Source organism: Dinoponera quadriceps, unplaced genomic scaffold (genome assembly GCF_001313825.1).
Source record: "Dinoponera quadriceps isolate SergipeBrazil2010 unplaced genomic scaffold, ASM131382v1 scaffold1846, whole genome shotgun sequence".
Taxonomy (NCBI): Eukaryota; Metazoa; Arthropoda; class Insecta; order Hymenoptera; family Formicidae; genus Dinoponera; species Dinoponera quadriceps.
Genome location: NW_014556140.1, coordinates 1,950,767 through 1,973,074, shown reverse-complemented (window position 1 = coordinate 1,973,074; position 22,308 = coordinate 1,950,767). Strand labels below are relative to the sequence as shown.

At 47.2% G+C, this 22,308-nt stretch overlaps 1 protein-coding gene across 1 annotated transcript in view; it reads left to right on the top strand.

Annotated features, from left to right (window-relative positions):
* LOC106746953 overlaps positions 1–22,308 on the top strand; it is a 180,425-nt gene that overhangs the window by 1,641 nt on the left and 156,476 nt on the right. The window contains exon 2 of the mRNA XM_014624137.1: positions 10,471–10,631. Coding sequence (XP_014479623.1) covers positions 10,544–10,631 — 88 coding nt within the window. The 5' untranslated portion in view covers positions 10,471–10,543. The remainder of the gene's footprint in view (positions 1–10,470; positions 10,632–22,308) is intronic.

Sequence of the window (22,308 nt, the reverse complement as noted above, 5' to 3'; positions counted from 1 at the left end):
CGCGCTGGCGGATTCGCCGGACTTTCAAACGTACGTCGGGAGTCCCCCTTCCACGTTAAATCGGTCTTGCATTCCAATTAAATCCTCAAATACCTAATTAATAATTATCTGTTTGTGCGTTAATTAACTCTCTAACGAGGTTCCTTTATGGCTCTTTCTATGTTTCCCTTTGATTCTATATCTCAAGAGTCTAATACAATCAATTTGTATTATTACGCGGAAAGAAATCTAGTCCGCATTAACCGGAAGAGGAACAATCAGATGCGTTCTGGTTGGTGGAAACAGGATTTTTGGTTCCTGTGACCCAAATATGGCTATTATAACCCAAAATTTCCTTCAACCGAAACGCATCTGACTGTTTTCTCCTGGTTGATACGACCGAACCTTTCTTTCCCGTGTAGAATTGAAATTGAATCTATTTCGCCATCTCCTACTGCGTTGTAGAATTAAAAGTTCAACGTAGGACCGACGTTTGAACCAACTCAGGTTGTCTGCGGGAATATCGAAGTGTGTACATCCGTCTGTCTATCAAACAATAACCGCGCTTCTGAGTCTCGGGAAGCTCCGTTGCTCCTCTTTTGTGCACTCCGCAGGCGACGGCGATATTCCAGCGGACCGCCCCGGGCAACGAGCGGTCCTCGCGACGGAAATAAGTTTGCAAGCGAACCTTCCGAGTGCTCGATACACCTCGCGCGACTCGCCCGGCAACTCGCCTGAGAGAACGCTGTTTCTTACAACATAATTGCCTGCCGCGCGGAATTGGTTTCGTAGCTCGTTTACGGTCGGATCGCGCGGAAACTTTACAGGCGACGACGGAGGGGCCGCGACCCGATTTCCGATATACGCCTGTTAATTCCCTGTCCGCGTGTCCCCGTAATTCACGGGCTGAAGGAACGAACGAACGGACGAAGAAAGGAGAGAGACGCGCGCGGTAGGTGTTTGAGGGCGAGCTTTATGGGCGATTACGCGAATAAGTATGATCCGATCGGCGCTCGTGATGTATTGTAAATGCCTGTTAAGTATCGACGGGACGGAGAGAGAAAGAGCAAACGAGCGTCTCGAATGGGATGCCAACGGACGCGAGACAATGGACCGTTCTTCCTCGGCGGCAACGATCACGGTTTCCGAGGGTGATGATCAACGATCACGACACGATCCATTCGCGTTCGTTCTTTCGTCGTACGTCGAATCATCGGTACGCAATCTCGCGAGGGCGTCGCTTTAACCACGAGTTTTTGCTTCCGGCGCTCCATCGTTTTTATAACCACCACGCAGGAGAAAGTGAGAGAGAGAGAGAGAGAGAGAGAGAGAGAATCTTTTGTTGCGCGCTCTGGGATTAAAATCCCTTTAAGCGCGTTAGAGAAAAGATAAGCAGTTTCTTATATAGTTGCCACAAACATCAATTAATTGGTCATAACATAAATGAAGAGAATTGTTATTTTACATAGAGCGAGCTCAGGAATAAAAGTGCGTAAGCTTTTCGTAATTACGAGAAGAAAATGAAAATGAACGCTGTACGAAACCGACCTATATATCGGGATGTCAGAAAGGAAGCCTGGAGGCCAATGCAGTAGACACTCCGCATACTAATTTACAAGCGACGTAACGTCGTGATTCAAAATTAAACTCAGTCTTAAACGAATCGTAATATGTCAATTTAATTAATATCAAACGTTACTATTGTGAACAAAATTCAAAATGATATCAGGCGTTGGAAGAGAATGTGTTAACGTCGTTCGTTAACATTTTCAATTCACACACACGGCGAATGAGTTATTATTCACAGAACGGACTTCCTGTGGCACGTAAGAAATGTTGAAATTAACGTTTGACTTTTAACTGCGCACGCTGGCATTGACGGTCCTTTGCGGACGAGGAGAGCGGGAGAAGGGAGGGAGAGAGAAAAGGGAGGGGAAGTAAGGAGAGACGTTGAGTTAGCAAGGTTGATTTTACCGTTTAAGATCCCCGGCATCAAAATTGCCACCACGGGGAGATCGCGGGGAGCAAAGGAAGCCCGGTGGTGCACGCGCGTGCGCACGGGAGAGTTAGTATCGCATCGGACTGTCGCAATTTGCACAGTCGATCCCGGAATTTCTGGCCGCTCTCTCTCTCTCTCTCTCTCTCCGGAGTCGTCCCTTTATACGCGTGTGCCGCTACCGCTGGCGGGTAGAGGAGAGAGAGAGAGAGAGAGAGGATAGAGCAGGGCGGTGGGACGCTTCCAACTATAACTTGATATCTCTTCCTCCCGCGACGCCGTTATCGCTAGGGATGTACACGTAGCATCGAGGGAGGTAAGGCTAACCCCCTCGCGCTAACTGCTTGACAAACTAAGTTAGCGTTTCTTACGATGTAATTGGCTCCACGCGGCAACGGAGAATCGCGTACCTCGCGTCCTCGTCGTCGTCGTTGTCGATGAACACGAGGGACAAGCGGGAAGACGAGATGGGGCGGAATCGTCCTCGTGACGATTCCCACGTCGATACCGAGGAATCTTCGCGCCGCCTCACGAGACGAAAGAGGGTGAGAGATAGAGCGAGAGAAGAGGGCGGCTGAGTGGGTGGGTCGGAGACGCGTGCGGCAAATTGTACGTTCATTTGCGTGGGATTCGAGCGACGCATGCGAGCGGGGGAGGGATAATTACGGGAATGCGCGTGTTAACGATCGGAAGGCGAGAAATCGCGAGCGAGACGACCGCGAGCCCGGGCGGCAATCTCGACTCGTTTAATCCGCGCGTCACGAAACACGCGTGTCGCTTTGATCCCCGGCGTATCCGAAGAGGCCGGTTGCGGAGTCGCGACTCTTCGGAGGACACGCGCGACTTGATTCCCTTTCGTCTCTCTGCGGCAAAAGTCGCTTGTGAGGGGTCGTCGTGAAATTACGCGCGAGTGATTCTCGCGGGGCACGAGAGGGAGTTTCGTTGGTGATGAATCCGCTTAGAAAAGAGAGAGAGAGAGAGAGAAGGGAAAAGGAAGGATCACGTTCGGAAATAAGTTCACGCGACTTGCTGCGAAAGGTGTTCGCGCGATCGTATCTCCTTTACCAGTTCGCGAAAGCGCCCACGACGGTCCGGCAGTTCATCGTCGTCGGATCGTCCATCAAAGTTCCCAGCAAGTTTGCCTCTCGCGTCACAACATTGTCGTCCTTTCTCTCCGCCGCCACTCCCGGCCGCCGCTTTCTCGGCTTTTCCTTTTCCCGATAAGGAAAAGAATCGTCCGGGATCTACTGTGGTAAACCAGTGCGATTCTTTTCTCTCTCTCTCTCTCTCTCTCTCTCATTCCCCTTCGAACTCTTGCTTCTTCGCCTTACACCACCTCCGCGCCCCCGAACTTCCTTTCTGTCTTACTCCCCACCGCCGTTTTTATCCTTTCTCCCTCCTCCCTTCTCCCCGTACCGATCCTTCTTTCCTTCCATCTATACGCTTCGGCGATAATAACCGACGAACCAACGGTGCAAGTCTTCAATCTCGTCTGGCAAATGGCCGATCTCGAGACGCGGTACGTTTGCCAGACGGGACAAAAGAAGAAGTCCTTCGATGTGTGCCCGCAGCTGCGAGCCCGCGGAAATTTTCCGCTGGATAAGACCATATTGTTCGCCGCGGCTCCTCTTCTCGATGCCGCGTTGCTTCTTCGATTTTTTTCTCTCCCCCCTCTCCCCCCCCCATTTTCACCTTCTTCCTCAGCGCGTCACCGTTTCTCGTTTTCCTCCGGATGCGTTCCTGTTCGATGTCGTTTCCATCGCTCACCGCGAAAATTTCACGCGTAGAAGAGAGATTTATAAGCGACGACACGTGAAAGTGGTCCATTTGCATCTCCCTCGCAAGCACGTGGCGGCGTTATCGAGCGGCGCATTCTCTTCTTAAGACGCCCGCGATATCGCGCGCGATAAGTTCTCGACGGACAAATTGAGGTTCCNGGGGGGGGGGGGGGGAGGGCTGTACGTCATGTTCGGCGGCTCTCGCGAAAAGGGAGGGCCTCGGCGAGCCGATACTTCCGGCGTGCGATTCCGAAGTGGATAACATAGATCTTCCTCGTGCCGCGCGACCCTTCCGCGCGCGGAAGCTACGACTTAATATCGCACGACTTAATATCGACCGATTTATTCTCCGCGGAGAGAAACTCGACGAAACTCCAGCGGCGGACTTTTCATCCGGCGGCGCATTCGAATGAGCTGGTCGAGATGCTCTCCCCGACTTCACGAATTTCTCTGTCTCTCTCTCTCTCTCTCTTTCTCTTTCCCTTTCCATTTTCAATTTCACATCGTGTTCGGCAATATCATCGCAAGCGTGTCGCGCCAATATTGCAATCCCTCAGGTTCGTTCGAGGAATACAATTTGCGCGATCAATAAGAAAACCGTCAAAGCGGAAGCTACCCCCTCCCTCCCATCGCCGTCCTCCACAGCGGAGCGCGAAGCTGGCTTTAAAACGGCGGGGAATGTTCCGAGGGAAGAGACAATGTTGTTGGATGGTCTTATCTCTCGTTCTTTCCCCGTCTCCCGCCGTCTCTTTCATTCTTCTCCGTTCTGTTATTCTTTATCTTCTAAACATACGACGCTGCCAGGTAAACGTTGAACCAACATTGTAAATCTCCGGTGTTGTTTGGAAGCCGAGCAGATCCCTGAATCCACCTGTATTGCAACGACGGGGGGAGGGGGGTAGAGAGGGGATGTTGAACGTTTAAAACGTCGGGCGAATTGGAACCGTTAGAATATCCGGCACGATAGACGGAGCTTTGGAGCGATTTCCCGATTCGCTCCCGCCTTTATCAGATACCTACGCGATAGACGAGCGATCTCCCGCGATTTTTGCGCGCAACGCGTCTCGTTGCCTCCCGCACTGAAAGTTTCTTCGGATCTGGTTAGAATCCCCTGGTCTGATTTCTAAAAATAATCGCGGGCTCTAGTTGGGAAATTTACGGAGGTTCTCCGCTTAGAAGTGTGATAATATTTCGAACGTATAATTCTAAATGGGAAACACGAACAGATTCTATCGGTTCACTTTCAGCGTTTCTCCAAAGATTTTTTTTTTTTTAGTTTCCCCATTTTACATTACGACTGAACGAAATATGATAAGCTCTCTTGAAGTATTTACACATTATAAGCACACACATACACACACACACACATATATATATACACACATATAGAACAAAGAATTTCAGGCATCAATGTTCAATCTGTAATCATCGGAAAGATCAAGAATTTGTAATGTCTGAAATTAGCCGTATACTTAGTTAAACTCGGACACCCGGTCGAAATTGACAGTACTAATTGATATAGCGAAGGGATAACCTATCTTCGGACAACTTTGGATATTTTAATCGGAGTTTGTGCTATGTATATGGGAAAATTTGAGAAAATTTCTATGCAGATTTTGTCGTGCTCTTTGCATTCGTTATCGTATTCACGTCCCCCCCCCCTCCCCCCTCCTTCTTTCTCTTTCTTTCTTTCATCTTTATCGAATACGGACGAGATGGTCGTCGCGCGAAACGAGACACCAGGGCCGCTCTTGTCACGTTGGTAGCGCGATGAAAGGCGTGTCTTAATTTTCACGTTCATTTGCGATGCGTAACGTCGGGAGAAAAGTAGAAATGCAATGGTAATGACTCGCGCCCGCGGATTGCGGTTTGAATTCGTTGTGCTTCGGAAGCCATAAAAATTTTTCCGCGCAAATATTGCGACAGCGAGATCAGAGCACGCTTGGAAATGAAATTAGCTTTCCATTTCCAAGTTTCTGCGTTCTGTTCTCGCACTCGCAGATCCGGCAGATGTAATCTCGAATTTTAATTTAACTTTATTATCACCTTAATTATTCGTTGCATTAGTTAGTAGGAAAAATAATTTATGTCGCACTTCGGATATCAGAATTAGCTGCGCGGAAAATAATCCTCTATCCCGCCTCCGACTGCGTTACACTCGGAGAGATCGCTCGCTGCTCGGATATATGTCGGTCGGTTGTGATTCCTTTTAATTCTCGCTACGTAAAGACACGCGTAGCAACACACACACACGGATAAAATAATTCGCCGGCACAGTAAATATTATGCAGCTAAATCTGTTGGTTACCATGTGGGGAGCAAAACGTCTTCTTAAGAGTATTAATCTACTCGCTGGATATATTTTACTGAATCTACAAATTATTTTGTGGAAGAACAAAGTAGTGAATATAAGAAATTTATTATTTTAACAGCAGACATTAAAAAACTTTGCGTTAAATTTAACACATTTCACATGTCCCAAATGGTCCACACGAGTTTTTGCGTTAATTTAACACAAGATGAATATGTTGAAAAGTAAGACACATATTATGTAAAAAATTAACACAAAATTAATATCCATAATATGTTAATCGACATTAAAGTATACGATGTGTTATTTTAATTAATAATATAACATAATATATTAATCGACATTGAAATCTTTTTGTATTCAGATTAAAATCGGCCCTGGCTAAAAATTTTGTGTTAAGTTTTTAACGTACCCGTGGGTTAATTTAACATTGTGTTTATGTTACCACAATACTTTGTGTTGAGTCATTTTAACTTGTATCGACATTTTAGCTTATATCGACTCAACACAAAATATTGAGATAACATAAATACAATACGTTAAATTAACCCACGGTTATGTTAAAAACTTAACACAGAAATTTTGGCAACGACCGATTTTAACCCAAGTACGAAAACGATTTCACTGTGCACATCAACATGTCTCCAGGACGAATTTACTCAACGAAATTTTTCTGCGGCAAAACTGTTCCTGCTCTGATTACGAATAGTTCGCGAATTTATTTTTGCCGGCTAAATTACCGTTGTCGCGGCGACGTATGCAACAGCAACAACGGTTTCGTTAAAACGGTAAAATCATTTTTCCCCGCACACGCATCGTTCCGTCAATGTATAATTAGCATCAAGCTATGTTTGGTTTAATTGCAGCAGAGGAGGGATGCTCTTTGTTGCTCTCTTTTGCGATGTTACGCGATATCGGATATTTACCCCGCCGCGATATCTCAAAGCGAAGCAAAATACGGAATGTATATATTTTGATATCGATCCACGTCAAAGCCGCAAATCTAACGTCTACTCGGAGTCGATCAAACGTTTATAAATTGCGCGGAGAACTAAAAGGATCTCGGGGAAATTTCGCGACGAAAGCACCCCCGTCGTGAAAGCGCGCGCACGCCAGTATAACAAGTTACCGTAACCGTCGCTGCTAGTAGTCGTGACAAAAAAGGAGGACCGAGAGTTGTGAAAAAGCTCGAGGTACCCAAATAAAATTGTTCGCCTGTAATCGAGTCCTCGAAGGGGAAAAGCTGCGTCGTCGTCGTCGTAGAGAACCTTCGAATGCCAATATTCGTCGTTTATGCATACGTCGCGTTTCCCTCTCGCGCGGCTGCCTGCGTAGCAAATCTCGAGGAGGACGTACGAAGGGAAAATATCAATCGCGCCTCCGATATCACGGTTAATTAAATCCTCCTCCGATACATCCGTTCTTTACCATTTCTCGCGCCTTCGTCCTCGACGTTCGCACGTTGCCAGCAACTCGACGACAAACTTCACCCGTGAGCGGACGCTCCGTGGGCTCAAACTGGCCCGGATGCGTAACTTGCAAGCTACGCGTTAATTAACCAAATATATTACGTCAAGAAATATTTCTAAAACTAGGAATTTCCAATCAACGATTATTTCAACTTCGTATTTCAAGCACACCGCGCTCTATAAATATGCATTAATAAGAGTGAATATTTTCACCCACGCTCGAAATACACGAATAAATTAAAACATCGGTCAAATTGAGCCCCACGCGAGCAGTCCTCGTGTGGAAGAAAAAAGCTACACGCTCCTTTGAGGATGAACAATCTCCGTCGTTAAACGTAATCGCACGGGCCATCATCTGCGACCTCTCGCCGGCGGGGAAATCGCCGGCTAATTCGAAGGGGCACAACGCACCGGTTTCACCGGGTTCTTCCGCGTGAAACCCGGTGTGTACGCGGGTCCATTAATATCCCCGCGCTGCTGCGAGAGTCGTTTTTCACGGCGCACCGCAAAAGTCATCGCCGTGGATGCGGTTCTCGCGTAAAAAGCTCGAGTGTCACGCGGTACCGGCTGATGCTTTCGCAGCGGCGACGTTGCGCGACGGTGACGAGTTCGTCGTGACGAGCACGATGACAACGTCGTCTTCGTCTTCGTCGTCGTCAGGGTCCGCGAGGAGATACCGTGGCGGACGCGGGAGAGAACGGCAGAATTTAATTTCTGCGTAACATTACACCTTAGGAGCCTTATACCAGCGCCATTGTGCGCCTCCAGGGGGCGACGCGCGGAGAGACACTCGATCGCAGGACTCCATTTGCGGTTTAGCATAATGGAAACCCAACGCGCCCCGGGGGCCGTCCGCGCCCCTACCCTCGACGTCTCGTCTTGCCTTGTTCTACTTCGTTCTCGTATTCTCCGGCTCTGTGTGTGTGGGTCTGCATGTTGTGACCATGTAAGAATGAACGAAAATAAGTAAGCCGTGGAAACACGGCGGGAAAGATAACCCGGCGCTCTCTCTCGCGGTCCACCATTCAGCGTCAAACATGGGCGATTTCTAACGAGGGCGAAAACGCGACATGCCTCGCGGATTCCCTCCCTCGTATGAAAATACTTATTCATTAACGCGTGGGATCTGTTAACGAATACGTACAATTGTCCGCGCGTGATCCTCCGGTGTAATGGAGAAAACAGCGTCTACGTGTATCGGTGATTCGTGTTTAATTTCGTTAAAATCGATTTCTCCGGAGCAGGTAGAGCTGATTCTCCGTTCTCGTTTAATACTTTGCGAAGACGTTTCATTACGGAGATCGTGAGGCTCAGTGTCGCATTTTCAGTGGCGCATCAACGGGGCTGCTCGTGAACGATAAATGTATTTATCAAGCGAAATTACGTTCCATTACATTTCTTTCACTACCCAAATCATAAATGTGAATTCGGAACGAAGCTGAGGTAAACATACAGAGAGGAAAGGGGCCTAATTCCGACCAGTTTTTCATTATTCTCTTGCGTGCAAGCATAAAGCATTTGTTTATTTTAAGTGTCTGTATTTACTGTGTAATATTGACATCAGTCTAATCTAAGTAATTTGTTTCGTAAATCGGATCACAAGTTTCCTGCATTGGACCGCTCCCAGAAACCAATGAAATTAAATCTACAATCTAGAATCTACAATCTAAGAAAACTGTTTAAGATGTTAGAAGAAAAAAAGGAAGAAACCACTACACTACAAGGGGGGAGCTCAAATAAATGTCTACATTGTGATGAACTGATAGTTGAAAATACGTTTGTGCTTTAAACATAATTACACTTTTGGTAGGCTCACAAAATTGGAATTTAACTTCTTCGTGGCAAAAAACAGACTGTCAGAGAGAATCTGTCTCACGGTGCACGTAGAGCACTAGTATTTCTTTTTACTTGTTTTCGCCTTAGCACAACGAGGCTGTCTCGTTCTAGCATCTTCCACGCTCACTCCGTAAGCCAGCGTAGCCAACGATGACACTGCAAATATCTCTCTTGTTCAAAATACACGCCGGCCCAATCTTGGAGCTAACCCAAACTCGACAACTCCCCTCTATATAAAATATTACAAATGTACTAAAATGCTTTTTATTCTTTTTATTAATGTATATTTATACATCAGCTGGTCTAACAAAAATACACAAATAATAGAAAGAATTATATCTATAATATAGGTATATGTTATATAAGAGCGTTTAAATATGCGCATACGTATACGTATTTCAAGTATTACTATAAATTATGAACCTGACATACGTTATACTTTCAAAGTAGTCACTAATTTTGAAAATTATATAATGCCTGTACTTTAGTCTTTAAAATATCATAATAGTTTTACGTCAAAATCTTATTTTCAGTTAAGAAGATCTGAAAAATAGTGAAAAATACTATGTTAATCTCAAGAAACATATATAAAAAGTGTCGACCTGAATTGCAGATATCTCAGCTGGAACGGTCAATCTATCGAATTTCACGAGCAGTTAAATAATATTTCGCCGTGTGCGCGGCGCAAGTCGTTTCATCGAATTCTTATCAAACTCGTTTCGCTTTACGATCTCCTTCAAATCGGCGCCGCCTCCGATGGACGGTAGCTTATTCCGCACGCTTCGAGTCGAGAAGTTGGCCACTCAGCAGCCGCGTTCTCACGTCTCATTCCGCGAATAAAAATGCGTTCCGAGTTGCCAGACGTCCGTCCTCTTTGCTGGTAAGCTACCGCTAATGACGCTGGGGTCGTTCAAGCGCTCAGACATATCCATCACGGCGTAAAGGGTGCCGGAATGATCCTCGAATCAGCCAGCAAATGTACGTCCGCCTCGATGGCCGTCGTCTGACGCGAGAGAGCGCCCACGGCTAGACTCATTTTCGGCGGCTAAACCGAGCCACGTCGCCTTTCTCTCTCTCACTCCTTATCTTTTATTCTTACAGGGAGGCTGTGATGAGGGAAGTCGGCTAAAAAGGAGCCCCGCGTCGCGCAAGCGTCGGTAGGAGTATAGGAAAGATGCCGCTTTCCTCGAGAGTCTTATTAAGCCCGCTGCTGCTTCTAATCATCGCAGGAAGCACCGGCGCCTTCAACTCACGGCAGGGAGGTAAGAAACCTTCGCCTTGAACGACGTTTCGCCGCTAGGGTAGACAATGACGATGACATCGACGACGGCTACGACGACGACGACGACGGTTGTTACGAATTCTGCCTTTTCGCGGCTACGACGAATTTTCACGAGAATAGTCGCGATTCTACTCCTCTTCTCCCTTCCCATTCGCTCCCGAGCTCGTTGCTAGGCGTTGTATCCTCAAGTTTTGAGATAGCGCATATTTCCGTCCCCACGGAGCTTCCGTCTGTCAATTTCACGCTATTTGCGCACTCGTCGGCAAGCGTGAAAATACGTTATCGCGGCGTAACGCCCGTTCCTTTATTTTACGCACGTTCCTTCGACGATCGGAACGCCGGCGACGCATCTTCGGGACAGAAAAGGCTTAAGGTGCGACAAATATACTTGTAAAAGTGATTGAGTGTCTGCTACGTGTGATTTTTTAACGTTGCGTGTACGGCACTCCCACCATTCGGAAAAACAATTACGTGTCCCACGATTAAGTTTGTAGGTGCTTCTTAAATGCTTTTGAGAGCAACGAACACGATGTTTGGATGTCTTTCTCGGTTGAAAGAAACGGACACGAGTCAACAAAGAAGACCCATTGCATTATATACTCTAACGATACGGTCTTAAAGTGTCGCTGGTGACTCGCGATAAACTTCGTTTTTAAAAAAAATCTCAGTAATTACCGACTTTTGAACCCGCTACGACCTTAAGAGTCTTTTACTCAGTATTCAGCACTTTTTCCAGTTGCAGAGTCAAAAGTTACACATTCCATTGAAAAAGGAAAAAAAACTCAAGACGACCTTCGCATCTCGATAAAGAAGCAAAATAACGCAAAACTAATTATTATTACTGCACGTCCTGCTTGAGGACGTACTTCTTGTTATTAGCTTTTTTCATCGAGATACGAGGGACACCCTGACTTTTGACCATAAACAACCTTTGTTCGAGACACCTCTTCACATAGCAAACAGTTTACGAGCAGGTGGTCGAGTTAGGCGACTCACCTCGTACAGGTGCTGTATATCTATCGGAAGCGGACGGGTTTGTCTTTTAAATGCAATTGACCTCGTCCGGCTGCGATGTTTCCGCGCCGAGATATCGACGTGCGGCGAATCCTTTAACGGGGACCGAGGCCCCAGGACAATGTCGCGTTCCTTTTGACCCGTGCGCACCGTTGTTCCTGCCGGGTGGGATGTGCGTATAAAATCCGTAGCACGAATATACCGCGATGTGCTGGCCGACGCGATGGCACGCACGCGGCTTTAAAAGAGAGCTTGAAAATTTCGAACGGTCGTATCTCGGCGAAAAATCGACGTACGAAGCACGCGACAGACGAGCGAGGGCCATTCTTCCCGGTATCACTCGTGCACGCCCGTCACGTGCGCCGTTGTCTTGACACGTGCGCTCCACGGATACGATTATGACACCACACGTGGAATACACGTGTGTGCGCGGACGCGCTCCGTCGCGCGGAGACGTCGGATAACGTTTCAACAGGGACGCGTGCTGCGCGAGCTTTCCGTTCGCGTAAAGCGCACGAAAATGTTGCTTCCCGAGCAACTCGATCCGTCACTTCGCCCGAATGGGGAAAAAGTGGCACACGCGATCCCGTACGGAAAGCAGCTCTCTAATGTCCTCTTTTTTACTTCGGCGCGATGATACATTGTTATCGCGCTTCTTACTACGGAGACGCCGGGGGAGAAAGTATCTCCCTTTTTCTTTCCTTTCCTCCCTCCCTCCACCCTCCCCCCTCCCCCATCTCGCCACCGGGAGAGGAAGATACGCGGAATTGTGTGCGCGGTAATCGGCTTCAATATGCTCCCGCGAGGTGCACGCGGGAATTCTTCCGGCGGAATCACGGCGCACGCCGCGGAAGATAAACGCGCCCGGCGGAATATTTGGAGCGCGGGGACATCCCGGCGAACTCCTCCCCCCGAGCATTCGCAACTTCGCACCCGTCCCGCCTCGGCCGATTTCGACGGCCACGGAGTCACCTGCGGTTATTCTCGGTCTCGCGCGGATATGTCGACGAGAGAGAGAGAGAGAGAGGATAACGGCGCTCTCGTACGCGCACCGTTGGTAGGGAGACGGTGATGTAAGCAAAATATTTCCATCGCACCTTCCAACCGGTGTCATCCGTTTCCTCTCTTCCCCTCTCCTCCTATTTCTCCCCCTGGCTTCCCCACCCTCTCGCTCTGTATCTCGCCTGCGCCTCAGCTGGTATCCTCTCTTTCTCTCCGTCCTCGCTAGTTGGGTCTCTAGAGAGAACGCCTCTTAGTGACCATTTCCTAGATTAAGGTCACCTGGAAAGCAAATAGTTGTCGGACGAAGTGGAATAGTGAGAAAGAGAGAGGGAGGGGGAGAAAGAGGAACGCTCAGGGTGGTCGGGGCCGACGACGAACTTCCGGTGTATACGTCCCTGGAAAACTATTATGCGCGAACGTCCGCTGCATTCGAGGAGAAACTCGGCGCGCCAGAATGTACGACTGAGCGCCGGACAAATTGTCCTGCGATCCTCGCGACTCGCCAATGACGGTACATCCTTCGGTCACACTCTCTCTCTCTCTCTCTTTCTCGAGAATGCGTTCGATCGATACACTGGATCAGTGGTTTCCAACCTTTTCGCGAAGAGCGGGACGCGCTCCGGCGCGATAAAAAGTCTGAGAAAGCGGTTGTCCGTTGCTCAGAACGGAAGAAGAGAAATTGAGACAGAAGGGAGTGGTCATGGGAGTGTAGCCAAGGGGGAGCTGGAGGCGCTTGCCCACCCTTAAATTTTGGCGAGGAAAAACGGTTGAATTATGAAAATCGTAAAAATAAAGAAATATAACTCATACATTAAAATCTACATAGTAAAAAATCTTGCGTCTAAATGTTAAAATTTTCTTGTACGTTATCATTTTTTGATTGTCGCTTCAATGTCTCTAAGGAGAATAGTAGCATTTCATGTTAAATTTACGGTTGTTTATTGATTTTTAAAGTAAAAGGAAAGCGTTCGGAGTATTTTGCGAGTGTGCCGAATCGATTAGTCATTTTGTGGGTATATCATTTTTATTTGAACATATACCGCAACAATTTTCGGTACGTGTCTGCCCGCTTCTGACATCGTCAAACAAGACGATTTGCCGGAAGCGAGCGGCCGGAAGCTTTCAAGATAACGTGTAAAGATGTATAATAAATCTACGGAATAATGTAATTTCAGTGCTTTTATATCATTTTTTAGCCATTTTCTGACAGGCAGCAAGGATTTGTCGGCTTCAGAATCTATTTCCTCGAAGCGTCATTTCCCCGACTTCTTCAAAAATAGTCATTTGAGTGATAATATGCACATAGAGAAAAAATGCTAGATTCAAGCAAATGATTACTCTAGCAAATTTTCACTTGGATCAAGTAAGTTTTATTTGGATCAAGTAAAGTGTGTTTTACTTCGATAATTTGTTTGGAAGATACTTTACTTGGATAATTTACTCGGGAAATATTTTACTTGGATCAAGTGAACATTACTTGGTTCAAATAAAACTTTGCTAAGGAATATTGGAGTAATTATTTACTTAAATCCGGCACCGTTTCTCTATATAATAACTTTCAAAAAACTACAATATTCTTTGAAGAAAAGATACGTTGCATGCATGCATGCACACAAATTTTAACTCCGCATCTTCAAGAGAATTTCAAAGCCCAAGAACAAAACGATACGGTCGGTCATGTTGCTTCTCCCTGCAACATGTCGCACATTTTCGCCTCAAAATACCGATCCTCGCGAGAGGCACACGCCTCGTCTTCGGAACGCGTGGGAACGAATTTCGCGCCGACTTCGCGGCTCGTTGGCAAGTAACGTCTCGGGGTGTAACGATTTTCCGATATCCGAGATATTTCTTTCTCATTAGGATGAACGTCGATCGCGCGCACGCGCGTAACGTCGCGCGTTCGTGCGCGGCGCGCGGACAAACAGATTTCAGAGGCGCTCTGCGAAACTAATAATAACCCCGGCGAAACTTCGCCGAAACTTCCTCTTAGTCCCGCCGTCGTTTCGCGCCGACGTGGTCCCATAATAATCAACGAATCCGGCGTGCGTGTGTGTGCGCGCGCGTACGTACCTCCGCGATTTCCCGACAGAAGGGCCGACCTTAGAATCCGACCCGGTTCCGCATTTAGGTCAGCCCGTGCGGCTATTCTCGGGCGAGACACCCCTCTCAGCTACTTACCTACCTACCCCCGTCGTTCGGGCGGACGTTGATTAGCTGGAAATTTATGCGCCCTGGAGTCGACGCTGATATCCGGCGGCGAAATCGCGGCCTATGAGGAAGAGAGAAAACACCGTCGGGGAGAAGAACTTGGTCGCCCTAATCGCGGGGCAAACAAGATTATCTGATCGAATTTTAACGGAGGCCTCGCGTGATCTCTCTTGGCCGACGACGACGGGGAGGACGAAGCGAGCGCGACCAGCCGAAACTCTCGCGCCGGCCAGCCGCTCGTAAATACTTGTAGCTCGCCGGCCGTGTGTTCGAGCGTGTTTCCGTTCAACTTAGCGAGGCGACAACGACGAAGACGACGAAGGGGACGAGCGTAGACAACCTCGAGCGGCGAATTTACAGCGTATAAACACGTTGTCCTAGTTATCTCGCTCGTTGCTTTCGCGCAGCCTCCTATCCTTTTATTACGTGTTCCCCCTCCCACCCCCCCAACCTCCTCGCTATTTGTCGCCTTTTTCCATGTGACTCTCGTCGCGCGACGCTGCTGCCTTATCTTAATATTGGGGAATTTAAGCGAAACGCGTCCCGCCGCGTTTACTTCCCGGCGTCGTAAAGGCCGTCTTGCGGAGAGGCTTTTATAGTTTATACGTGGCTATATGTAATATATAAATCAATGAAGTGAAATGTGTGTGTGTGTGACATTGTATGAAATACAGTTATGAGGAAGGTTGCATGACGCGGCGAGTGGAAGGATGTTAAAAATAACAGCGAGTTACCGTATTTGTTTTATATATCTGGAGGAACACACACACACACACTGCGCGTCCAGGGACGTATCCATCTTGCAATTGTTTATCGCGCGACTCCGAATTCAAAGTTTTGATATAATACAAACAAATGGAATATAAAGTTGCGGGATAATATAAATAAATGGATTTGTCCCCCTAGGCGTGTACACGCCTCGTGTCTCTAGACGCGACGAGTGTCTCCCTTCCCCCCCACCGTACTTTAACACTCGGCGAATTTTGCGCCTTTACTTTATTTCTCATTTTCAGTTCCTCCAATTCCACCTCCTCGTTCCCGGTTACATAATGTAACGCCGGACACACCCTCGCGAAAGCGCTCCGTGACTTCGCGAGAAGCGTTAGTTAAAAACTCGGAATCCTACCATTTTACGTATATTTCCGCGTTTTCGCACAATACCCCCCAAATGTCTTTTGTCTCCCTCAGCGAAATCTGCACTCCTGGTGTTATTTAACGGATAATGGGACATTTTTTTCGCCTCTTCTCCGTTGAAAAGGGGAATAATTTCGAAAAAACTTTGACGTTATCGCGCCTCCTTTTATTACGTCCCATATCTTCCGTATTGTTCGCGTTCGCAGAGGCTTCTGTGATTCATGAGTGCTGATGTTTCATGAAGAAGCGGAGGAGTAAATGAAAGAGAGAGAGAAAAAGAGAGAGAGAGAGAGAGAGAGAGAAAGAAAGAAAGAGGGAGAGAAAGAGAATTTTCGATGTCCGCTGTAATCCGAGAAACGTCGGGGGATTAACTCTGAGAATAACACTCGCGATCTTGACCCACTCAAGTAACATCATAGGTCTCTCAAGTCTACATCGCGAAAAAGAAATGGTAAAAATCGTGCTTTCACTGCGTTTTTATGAATCACTTGCATTTATTAAGTTTATTTTAAGAGAAAGTGGCCCTTGTAGATATAATGGCTTCTCTTAACATAAGAACCGCGGCTGGGTCATTTCTGCCCATTTTTAGGTTCCTATTTTCCCCATTTCTTTGGATTTTCATCACTGGGTAAGCTTCGTTATAAAACTATCAAACAACACCACAAAATTCAAATCTACGGGTGATTGCAAAAAAATGACCCATCCGCTGTATCAGGAGTGGTCCGCGCTGCGGTTCCAGTGTTAATATTTCCGTTATTAGTAGCCAAACGATTCGGTTGGAAGGATTTAACTAAATCTTGGTAATTGTTGCCGAATCCTTTTTTCAGTACAATTGGAAGGAAACGTAGGCATGGTAGGCGACGTAGACCTAACACGTTGTCAGTATTAAGATGGATCTCGGCGGATCCGTTGATTCGGGACGCGATGAGAGGGAAGAAGGGCGGCAGGGAAGGAGCGGAAAACGTTAAACGGACAATTGCGACGGGGACTGATAATTGGCGCGAGCACGGATTGCTTCTCGTCGCCGTCGGCGGCGGCAGAGTGACGACCTCGGAGCCGGCGGAACGCAATTTCGCGATAAAACAGTTTGCGCCGCGGGCGACGCATGGGCCTGCATATGTAGAGAAGTACAAGTATACAATTAAGCGAATGCCACGGCTAACAGCCCCGAAAGGCTCCGTTTGTTCGTCGCGACAGGCCCGTGTACCGCGTGCACCGCGACTCGCTTTGATCTCGCAACGGGTAGCAGAAGGCACGGGAGGACGTACGACGGGACGCGCGTATCCCGTTAACGAGGTCGCGCTTGCTCTCGCGCGCACCTCGAGCCCAACAAAGGACGAGAGCCGGGCATCGGAGGGGAACGCGGCTCGTCACATTTCGAACTTTGACCCCCTCGACAACCTTCCCCCTCACCCGACTTCTTCTTCTTTCCTTTCTTATGCTTTTCTTTTTCTCCTCCTCTTCTTCTTCTTCTTGCAACTATTCGCTCCCCCTATCTGCCAGTCTTCCACGTTCTTGACTTTCCCTCTCTTTTGCCATTCGCCAAAGTGCTTGTCAGATAAAATTCGTCGGCGTGCGATGTCCCCGAGCGCGAGGAGTAACCGCGGAGACGATAAGAAATGGATGCTGTGAAATTTCAGAATGGAATAGACAAGAGAAATGTATCTCCGCCCGTCCGCTTTTCTTACTCCCGCTCTTCGTTCTCCCCCTCCCCTCTTCTCCGACTGATACATTTTTTATTCTCGCGCGGACGGCGCTCGCTTCGCGACGCCTATGCGATTGTCTCTTTGCAAGATAAGCTCCTGTGTTCCCCTCTGACAAGCGTTTCTTTATTTACCTTCCAATGGAAAGTTATCGTATCAACAATTACAGAAAATACGTACCGACCGACCGATCGCCAACGGTCGTAACTGTCCAAGTTAGGAGTAATCGCGAGGGTATTACAAAATTGTGTGAGAATAACTGTCGGATACAGCGGAATTCGCAATTTCTTCCTAAGCGTGACAAGTATCGAATTTATCTACGATTCAATTTCATGATTTATGATCGTACGTACACTGAAAGAAGGATTCGATGACGTGTGATAAAATTTGACAGCTGTTGCTAAATAATTTGGAGAAATATTGTGAGCCAAACGTCCGGCAATAGTTACGAAATAATTCGATCAGATGAAATATATGTGTAAGAACCAAGTTTTATTTGCTCGAGCTACGCATTCAGATAATTAAACTAAACTTTGTTAATTAATCTTGATAATAGAAAATGAGAAATATTTGGTAACTATTACTGAAAAATCGCATAAATTTCGGTAACCATAGCCAAAAATTTAATAACAGATGCGAAATATTTGGCAGCTATTACCATTTTATTCAGTTGATTCAACTCTGAATAAAAGTCGCTCGTAATGCGGGCCAGCTAAATATTTGGTAATTAATATCGAATTTCGCAACAATTACCAAATATTCCGTCGAAATCTCTAAATGCATTTAGCAAGTATTGCTAATCTTTTTTGCCAGTGTATAATTCGCGTGTTTCGAAAGCGAGAGAGAGAGAGAGACACAGCTTTTAACATCGCTGCACAATGCAAATTGCAACATACCCCGCTATATTGCAACAGCACATTCCCATTAATTCACACATGAGCCATTTCCCAGATAATCGATTCTCATTGTGTATTATTATTATCATTGTTATTATTATTATTATTATTAATACCGGCACCACTCGGGTTTATTGTAAAGCTACTACTTCAATCTCGGGTTTACCGGCCCGACATACCGAGCGAGCGGGGCCGATGACACGCGCGTGTCGAGACGTAACGAGATTGCTGAAAGCGGCGGGGGGCGCGACATATTTCAGGTACAATTCAGCGAGGGGACACGGGCCCCGTCATCATTCACCTCGCATCCTTCGCATCGTCGCCGAGACGAGGCCGTAACAGCCTGATCCCCCGGTCGCTACTACCCGAAATTCTCGTGTTTCTTTTCGCCGGCTCCCGTCGCCCGAGAGAGAGGAAGAGAGAACGGAGGCAGCCGACACGACGAACGTAAGATAAAGAACGGGACAGATAGGTGGAGCGAGAGTACCAAGCAGAAACATTTAATTCTGTTCTCTGCGGCGAGCGTAGAATGACGCCCGTGCCAGAATAGAAGATCGGAGACAAATGGTCTCGCATACTTAGCGAGCACTTGACTGTGACAAACTACCGTATACACGAGCACGTGCGCGCAGAGCTGGTGGATACGGACGCGTATACACGCACACATACATAGACAAACGCACACGAACGAGGCCGCGCGCAGAGCCACGAGAGAAACACCCTCGCAGGCGGACGAGGGGCGACGGAAGCGGGGGTGGTGGCTGGTTCACTTTCGGCGAACGTTTGCATTCGCGGGAATCCGGTGGCCCTTGGTTCCCCCCTTCTTCCCCCCTTGCCCGTGTCCCCCTTTCCTCCCGAGGGCGCGGTTTCAACTAGGCATCGCCAGCGATCTGCTTGCCGTATTTGCCCGTTGAAAACTTTCTTACTTCCCGAGCGAGGCGTGTTCCCGCCGAAAAGGTATCCGCGAAGAGCTATGCGAATATTAGGCAACAGCACGATGTGTCTCGAGAGCTCTCGGGGTGAAGAAAAAAAAAAAAGGAAAGAAGAAGAAAAGAAGCAGAAAGACACGAGAAATTCCTCAGCGTCTCGGTATATCGCGGCTGTATCGCCGTGCGCCGGTTTCCACCGCGCGTAGATGGAAAATCACGTTAGAGAGGCGCTAAAACCGACGTTCCATTTTGTTTTTTAAGCGTTAAAGCCCTCTCTATTGAAGGTGAAAAATTAAAATTTACGCGCACCGGTGCAAACCAGCAACACTTCTCTGTCGAAATATGTGATCGTCTTGTGAAAATTACTACATTTCCTTGTAAATAACTATTTTTTGAGGATTTTAAGGATTGACGCTTCGAAAAACCAGGCCTCAAAAGCGAGATATACATGATACCTATTGGAAATGATCTAAAAAATGAGATAAAAATGCTGGAATTACATTACATTATACATTTATTACGTATTCTTATATGTTACTTTTAATTTTATATATTTTATGTTACTTTTAATTTTATATATTTTTTAACATTTAAGAAGTTTTACAATATTTATCACTCCTTTATTACGTGGGAAGGGATCCCCTGACTTCTCCTTACCGACCATCTTAAACAAACGAACAAGAGAAACGAGGGAAAATCAGCCACGGTAGCTTCAACTGTATTCTGTGAGATGATATTTCACAGCGAAGTTCAGGTTCGTCGGTCAAAAGACGGGTGAACTAATGTATATCGGCTCGCCGAACAACCTTAGTCTTTTTTACGTGGCTCAATGACAGAGGATAAAAATTGGCGCAAGATCCAAAGTGACTCGAAAAGTTCACAACTCACACTATAAAACAGCATCGTCGAACATAACAAATTTAAATAACAATCTCAAGTATAAGTAATTTCTCGCCGCTGATTTGTTATTTCAATTATCACGAGAGAGCAACTCAGCGAAAGTCGCAGCACAACGAAAAATCGAACGACGCTGATGAAACAATCGAACGCCATGTTTGCAGACAGAAATTGCCACTTCAGTTCCAACTAATGTACGCGGTAGAAGTTCATGTTCTTCCCAACAGAATTCAATACTTCACAGCTAACGTGGATATCTCGGTTTAGCATATCTATGTCAGCTTTTGTGCTTTCCCCTCCACTTGTTCTTCACGCGTTGCTTTCCCGCGCGCGTTAATAGAAACCGGCACAGAGAGCGCATATGTGGACGAAATAGTCAAGTACGACACGTGATATTTTCGTACTTGTGAACCTAACGATCGTTATAAAAGGGTTGAAAGAGCGGTAACGATATTTGCTCCAGCCCTTACTTCCCCGACGTGTATTTTCGAGCGGGGTCCTCGACGAAAGTGAAGCTCGCTGGGCCATTAACATTACACTCGATCATTACGCTCGTCGTAACGAGCCGAAACGAACGGCCATAAAGTGCGTTATTGTTCCATTCGGCGGTACGTGAAATTATTATGTTTTTCGTACGGTAATAAAAGCTCCGGCTACACATACCCGCGCGCGCGCGCGCGCACACACACACACACACACACACACGAGTATGCACGGCTTCGACGGAATTGCGTATCCGCGATAAATACCGCCCCCCACTTGTTTTACGCCGCGCCGCACAAAATTCGTAGATTATTGCTTCGTATTACGTGACTTGGGCGCTTTTATTGCGCGCGCGTTTATCTCTTCCTTTTTTTGCCCCTTTCGTCCGCGCACACCGGCGCTAATAATTCTTCCCTTTGCGCGGACCGCTACACCGCGCGCTTTGTTTCGAGAATCGAGGCGAGAGTCGCCTCGAGAACTTCATCCGCCTCTCCTCCCTCGAAATTCGCGGGCTAGCGGAACAGCTCTCGCTGCGATTTTAAGAAACGACACGGCGATATTTCTCCCGCTTCCGAGGGCGGCGGAACGCGGGAATGATTAATCGATTCGCCGATCCTGCGAAATTCCTTCCCTCGTTATACCCGGTGATCACCGATGTACGCACACACGCGCACACAAATGCACATTTCTAAATCTATCCTACAGCCGAAAATAGATTTTCATCGTGCGCGGTGTTTTTCTATGTAGATGCATATTTTTGTACAGAAGGGTCTTTAGTTCAGCTATCGAGGCGACAACGGGAGAGAATGAAACGGTGTGCTTTCGCACGCTCACATTAATACCAACGCCAAACGTTCGTCGCGTTTGCTGAATAATCAAAGCTGTCGGTGCAGAAGTAAGTAGCTTCCCTAAAATAAACGATTCGGCTCGACCAGCCGGAGGAATTTCGTCTCTCTCTTTCTCTCTCTCTCTCTCTCTCTCTCGCGCTTTCTCATCTTTTCTTTACCGCCCGAGAACTCAATAAATTCGCATGGAACGGGAAGCCGGAGAGATAAGGTCCTTCGAGCAGCCTCACCACACTACCAGAATTAGGTATCATTATTAAACCAGAATTAGGTTACGCTCATAAGGCGCTTCACTAAATGCTTGCATTATTAAGTGGTTGAAGATTAGCGAGGTAAGGGATTAAACTTCCGTGCGCAAGAGAATTGAGAATATATTAGGGTAATTACGGGGGAGTTAGAAAAATTAATAAAGAGGCCAGGCGGTACAGAGGGAATCCGTTATACGGGAAGGGAGGATTTGGAATTTGCCGGGTAATTTTGAGTTGGAAATTTCAACCGTGGTTATATGGCGGGTCTGCATCGGGAGAAATGGGGGGGGGGGGGTTT